Source organism: Suncus etruscus, chromosome 7, assembly GCF_024139225.1.
Source record: "Suncus etruscus isolate mSunEtr1 chromosome 7, mSunEtr1.pri.cur, whole genome shotgun sequence".
NCBI classification, from domain to species: domain Eukaryota; kingdom Metazoa; phylum Chordata; class Mammalia; order Eulipotyphla; family Soricidae; genus Suncus; species Suncus etruscus.
Genome location: NC_064854.1, coordinates 120,215,846 through 120,221,845, shown reverse-complemented (window position 1 = coordinate 120,221,845; position 6,000 = coordinate 120,215,846). Strand labels below are relative to the sequence as shown.

At 48.3% G+C, this 6,000-nt stretch overlaps 1 protein-coding gene across 2 annotated transcripts in view; it reads left to right on the top strand.

The window, feature by feature from the left end:
• The first annotated feature begins 997 nt into the window (after positions 1-997).
• Positions 998-6,000, top strand: part of CCDC12 (coiled-coil domain containing 12) — a 55,563-nt gene continuing 50,560 nt past the window's right edge. The window contains exon 1 of one of the 2 annotated variants that reach the window (XM_049777421.1): positions 998-1,123. In XM_049777421.1, the coding sequence (XP_049633378.1) occupies positions 1,028-1,123 (96 nt within the window). In that variant the 5' untranslated portion in view covers positions 998-1,027. The remainder of the gene's footprint in view (positions 1,124-6,000) is intronic. The other variant, XM_049777420.1, reaches the window with a different exon arrangement.

The following is a 6,000-nucleotide window of genomic DNA, read 5'->3' as shown; positions in this document are numbered from 1 at the left end:
AGCGAGTTAAGATTTTCATGAGGGGGGCCCGGAGAGATAGCACAGTGGCATTTGCCTTGCAAGCAGCCAATCCAGGACCAAAGATGGTTGGTTTGAATCCCGGTGTCCCATATGGTCCCCTGTGCCTGTCAGGAGCTATTTCTGAGCAGACAGCCAGGAGTAACCCCTGAGCACTGCTAGGTGTGGCCCAAAAACAAAAACAAAAAAAAAGATTTTCATGAGGGGCCAGAGAGATGGCATGGAGGTAGGGCGTTTGCCTTGCATACAGAAGGACGGTGGTTCGAATCTCGCCATCTCATATGGTCCCTCTGAGCCTGCCAGGAGCGATTTCTGAGTGTAGAGCCAGGAGAAACCCCTGAGTACTGCAGGGTGTGGCCCAAAAACCAAAATAATAATAATAATAATAATAATAATAATAATAATAATAAAAAGATTTTCATGAGGCTTAAGTCAAAGTGCAGAATCTGAGGAGACTCCAGGAAAGAATTTGTGTCTTTAAATATGATCACGGCAGTGTAAAATTATGGGGGGGGGCTCCTTTGGGTTTCTTTCCTATAGGTATGTAGAATTGATTTGAAATGCCACACTGAATTTGTCCTAACTTTTACTACTTCTTGCTTTCTTAATTTTGTATTTATCATTTGAATAAAATATAATCCCAGGAAAGAATTCATGTCTTGAAGAAACAGGACAAAGGGACAACTTTCCCAGGGTCCTTATAATTGGTACTTAGACGCCCCCCCCCAAAAAAACCCCAAAACCCCAAGACTTGAGATCGATGCACTCAGTGCTCTTTCTCTCAGGTCTGACTTACACTTGTTGCTGCCTCACAGTTCGTTATTGGATAAATCGAGCCTGGGAGTAGGGGAGGCGGAAGTGGGCGTGTCTTGCTACAGCTCGATACTGATTGGCTCTGAGTACTCCCGCCCCTCCCGACGTCCTGCCTCCGGATTGGCTGAGCGTGCCGTCAACTCCCAGGGCCGGCGTCTGATTGGACGAGGGCGAGGAGGGTGGGTCTCCGTGCAAGATGGCGGCCGCTGCGGCCGGTGTGGGCCGACTGGAGGAAGAGGCGCTGCGGCGGAAAGAACGGCTGAAGGCCCTGCGGGAGAAAACCGGGCGCAAGGTGAGGGAGGCATTGCGGAATGAGGGTCGGGGCTGAGGAAGTCAAGCGGTCGAGGATCCAGAGGTTTGGACGGGAGGACGGGGAAGCTACTTCCGAAGGGAAAGCGGCTACTGTGGGGGGCGCCTGCACGCGAGCATCCTTGCGCATGCGCGCGCACCTGATACCTGCGCGCGCACCCGGGACCGTCCGGGCGCAGGTAGCTGTGCGCATGCGCCGTTCGTACCTTGGTCAGTGCCCCACCCACCCAAACTCTTGTATTTTGGTGTCACTCTCGGGGATCGCTTCTGCTTTGACACACTGGTTGATTTAAGGTGTGGTTGTGTGCGCGTCTCCCCGTGCTAGAGCTTCTTTCCTCCTCCCCATTCTCCCCTGCAGTCAGTCTGTTACTCCCTGGGAAAAGTGAGCCCTCCCGCCTGGATCTTGCAAGGCCGGACCCTTTGGGACCATGCACGGGTCTCGCAGTTTGGAAGCAGTTGGTACAGACACCCAAAGGACAAATGCATTATTTATTTGTTTGTTTATTTATTTATAGTCACATCCGGCGGCACTCAGGGGTTACTCCTGGCTCTGAATTGGGACCATGCACGGGTCTCACAGTTTGGAAGCAATTGGTACAGACACCCAAAGGACAAATGCAATTATTTTTATTGATTGATTGATTGATTGATTGATTGATTGATTTAGGGTTTTAGGTCACACCCGGCGGCGCTCAGGGATTACTCCTGGACCTGACCTTTTGGAATCATACACCGGTGTTTCGGCAGTTTGGAAGCAATTGGTACAAACACCCAAAAGACAAATGCATTTATTTATTTACTTACTTATTTATGGTTTTGGGTCACACCTGGTGGTGCTCAGAGGGTTACTCCAGGCTCTGTCCTCAGAAGTCGCTCCTGGCAGGCTCTGGGGACCATATGGGATGCCGGGATTCGAATCATGTCTGTTCAAATTTTCTGCATGCAAGGCAAAAGCCCTACTGTTGTGCTATCCGGCCAGCCAAATGCATTTATAACTGGGGGGGACGGGACCTCTGGGGAAAAGGTGGGAGGGACCGTGTGCACCCTTCCCCCTCCAGACTTCACAAGGGATAGACCTCGGGGGCCTGTGATTTGCGAACTTTGAAAGCAGTTTTCTATTTGAACACCCAAATGCTCTTGATTTCATTTCTTTTTTTTTGGGGGGGTCACATCCGGCGGTGCTCAGGGGTTACTCCTGGCTGTCTGCTCAGAAATAGCTCCTGGCAGGCACGGGGATCATATGGGACACCGGGATTCGAACCAACCACCTTTGGTCCTGGATCGGCTGCTTGCAAGGCAAACGCTGCTGTGCTATCTCTCCGGGCCCTTGATTTCATTTCTATTTTGTTTGTTTATTTATTTATTTATTTATTTGAGTCACACCCAGCGGATTACTCCTGGCTCTGTGCTCAGAAATAGCTCCTGGCAGGCTTGGGGAATCAGGTGGGATGCCAGGATTCGAACCATCGTCCTTCTGCATGCAAGGCAAATGCCTTACCTCCATGCTACCTCTCCGGCCCCTCTACTTCTATTCTTTTTTTTTTTTTTTTTTTTTTTTGTTTTTGGATCACATCCAGCAGCCCTCAGGGGTTACTCCTGGCTCTACACTCAGAAATCGCTCCTGGCAGGCTGGGGGGCGGGGGGAAACCATCTGGGATGCCGGGATTCGAACCACCTTCTGTCCTGGTTTGGCTGTGTGCAAGGCAAACGCCCTACCACTGTGCTATCTCTCCAGCCCCTCTATTTTATTTATTTATTTATTTATTTATTTATTTGGTTTTTGGGTCACACCCTGCAGTGTTCAGGGGTTCCTCCTGGCTCTACGCTCAGAAATTGCTCCTGGCAGGCTCCGGGGATCATATGGGATGCCGGGATTCGAACCGCCATTCTTCTGCATGCAAGGCAAACACCCTACTTCCATGCTATCTCTCTGGCCCCTCTATTTTTATTCTTTTTTTTTTTTTTTTTTTTTTTTTTTTTGTTTTTAGTTTTTGGGCCACACCCGGCAGTGCTCAGGGGTTCCTCCTGGCTGTCTGCTCAGAAATAGCTCCTGGCAGGCATGGGGGACCATATGGGACACCGGGATTGGAACCAACCACCTTTGGTCCTGGGTCGGCTGCTTGCAAGGCAAACGCTGCTGTGCTATCTCTCCGGGCCCCTCTATTTTTATTCTTTTTTTTTTTGTGTGTGTGTGTGGTTTTTGGATCACACCTGGCAGTGCTCAGGGTTTTTTTCTGGCTCTATACTCAGAAATTGCTCCTGGCAGGCACGGGGGACCATATGGGACGCCGGGATTTGAACCGATGACCTTCTGCATGAAAGGTAAACACCTTACCTCCATTCTATCTCTCTGGCCCCGTCTATTTTTATTCTTAAATAGAACAACAATATTCTTTCCATGCAGCAGATCCAATCCAGGAGCTCACTTTACTCTCACTTCCGATGAGCCATGGCTAGGCAAGTCTTCTCTACAGCGGAGCCCTACCTTTTCACACTGGCCTACGTGGGAAATAATTGGGAGAAAGGAGAACTCGCATCATTGTATGCAAATCCTGGTCCTGTCATTTTTTTGGGGGGGGGGGCATACCCAGTGGCACTCAGGGGTTACTCTTGGCTCTGAGCTCGGAAATCGCTCCTGTCAGGCTTGGGGGATTATTTGGGATGCTGGGAATCAAACCCGGGCCTGTCTCTGTTCAGCAGTGTGCAAGGCAAACGCCCTATCACTGTGCTATCACTTCGGCCCCTGGCCCTGTCATTTGGAACTGTGGGACTTGGGACACGTAGCTGCCTCTCTGTGAGTGCCTCTTCATGTCTCTTCTTAAGGATAACAGCCCCTGCATGTTTATTCTCACTGGGTTATTTTGGGATCTAACAGGATAATGTGTGTGATGGGGCCCTAGAGGTTATCTAGTTGCAGGAGTTGTTGGTTCTGTTGTGGAATGGATGAAAAGTTTGTTCTCTGCTCTACAGAATGCAAAGGCTATTATTAAATATCTAGACTTTTGAGTTATGGGTAGGAGGGAAGGGTGACCAGGAACTCCCACTTGCCATCTTAAAAAAATATATTTATAGGGGCTGGAGAGATAGCATGGAGGTAGAGCATTTGCCTTACATGCAGAAGGACAGTGATTTGAATCCCAGCATCCCAGATGGTCTCCTAAGCTTGCCAGGAGCGAATTCAGAGTGTAGAGCCATGAGTAACCCCTAAGCACTGCTGGGTGTTTTTTATATATATCAAAGGAAGTGCCAGAACAATAGTACAGCAGGTAAGGCACTTACTTGCCTTGCACACACTGACCTGGTTTTTGATCCTTCGCATTCCATTTTGACCCCAAGTTTTGTCTGATGTAACTAAAAAACTATAAAAAATAAAAGGATAAAAATAATAAATTAATGGGTTCATCTGGCTTTGTTTTGCATTCTGTTTTTTCGCTTCGTATCTGGTGGAGTTTCATGGGTGACTTAGATTCTAAGAAGTAAGTAAGAAGGAGAAAGGTGGCAACCTCAAGAAGGAAATCTGTCACCCATGGAAGCGCCTGGGAGATTGCTGAAAGTCTGCTGTGAACCCCCTTCATGGCAGGGGCCTTCACTTCTTGTAGCCCCTGAGGGAGCCATCAAGTGTACCTCAAGTCCACTTGTTCAGTACTGTGTGGGAGATGATCCCTACACCCAATATCTCATGGATCCATGGACTCAGGTGAATTTTAGAAAGGAGTCTTTGTTCAGGCTTTTCCGTTCTGTTCCCTTTCCTCACAACACAGAAAATAATTTCAGGACGAGAGAAATAGTGAAGTAAAAGTTTTACTTAGAGAGAATGAGGAAGGGGACACAGAGAGGAGAGAACTGAGAGTACACATCTCAGGTAGAGATGTTGACCCCACCAATGGGGAGGTGTGCTGTCTGCCTTTGCAAGTTCGCTTCATATATTTTTCTCTTAACTGTCCCTATGTGTGGCTTCCTACATAGTCTGTTGCTATGGCATTGTCAAGGAGAAGATCTTGGAAGATTTTGGGGGGGCACATTCAGCAGTGCTCAGGGCTTCCTCTGGCTCTGTGTTCAGGGATCACTCTCATCAGATTTGGGGAACCATATCAGGTGCCTGGGATAGAACCTAGGTTGATCGTGTGCAAAGCAAGTGCCTTACCTGCTTTACTATTGCTCCAACTCTGAGTTTGAGACATTTTTGTTGTTTGATTGTTTTGGGGTTTACACTCAGCAAATGCTTCAGGAATTACACCTGGCTCTGCATTCAGAAATTACTTCTGGTGGTAGTACTTGGGGATGCTGGGGGTTGAGCCTGGGTGCAAATCAAACTCTCCTTCTATACTATCTCTCCAGTCCCCAAGCTTGAGACTTTTCATGGTCCCATCTCCAAGTCCTTATAACATCTTTTTTTTTTTTTTTAATTTTGTATTGTTTTTGAGTCACACCCGGCAGCGCTCAGGGGTTACTCCTGGCTCTATGCTCAGAAATCGCCCCTAGCAGGAACCGGAAACCATATGGGATGCCAGGATTTGAACCACCGTCCTTCTGCATGCAAGGCAAATGCCTTACCTCCATGCTATCTCTCCGGCCCCGTCCAGCCTTCTCTGGGCTTTTGCTGGCGCCAGCCACTTCATCGGTAATCAACGTTCAGTTCCTGTGTGAACAGAGTGGGTCCATCAGTAATGCTTTTAGCATTTGGGGCTAATGACAGAGAAATTCTTCAAGACATCTTGATTTTATTACATTCCAAGAACTCATTGCCAGAGGGGGCCCTCCCCCAATATGTGCCTGCTTCCCTTTCTTTTTCAATAGAGATGCAATTTGAACTCAGAGCCTTCACACAGGTAAGTACTCTACTAGTGAGCCATATTCCCA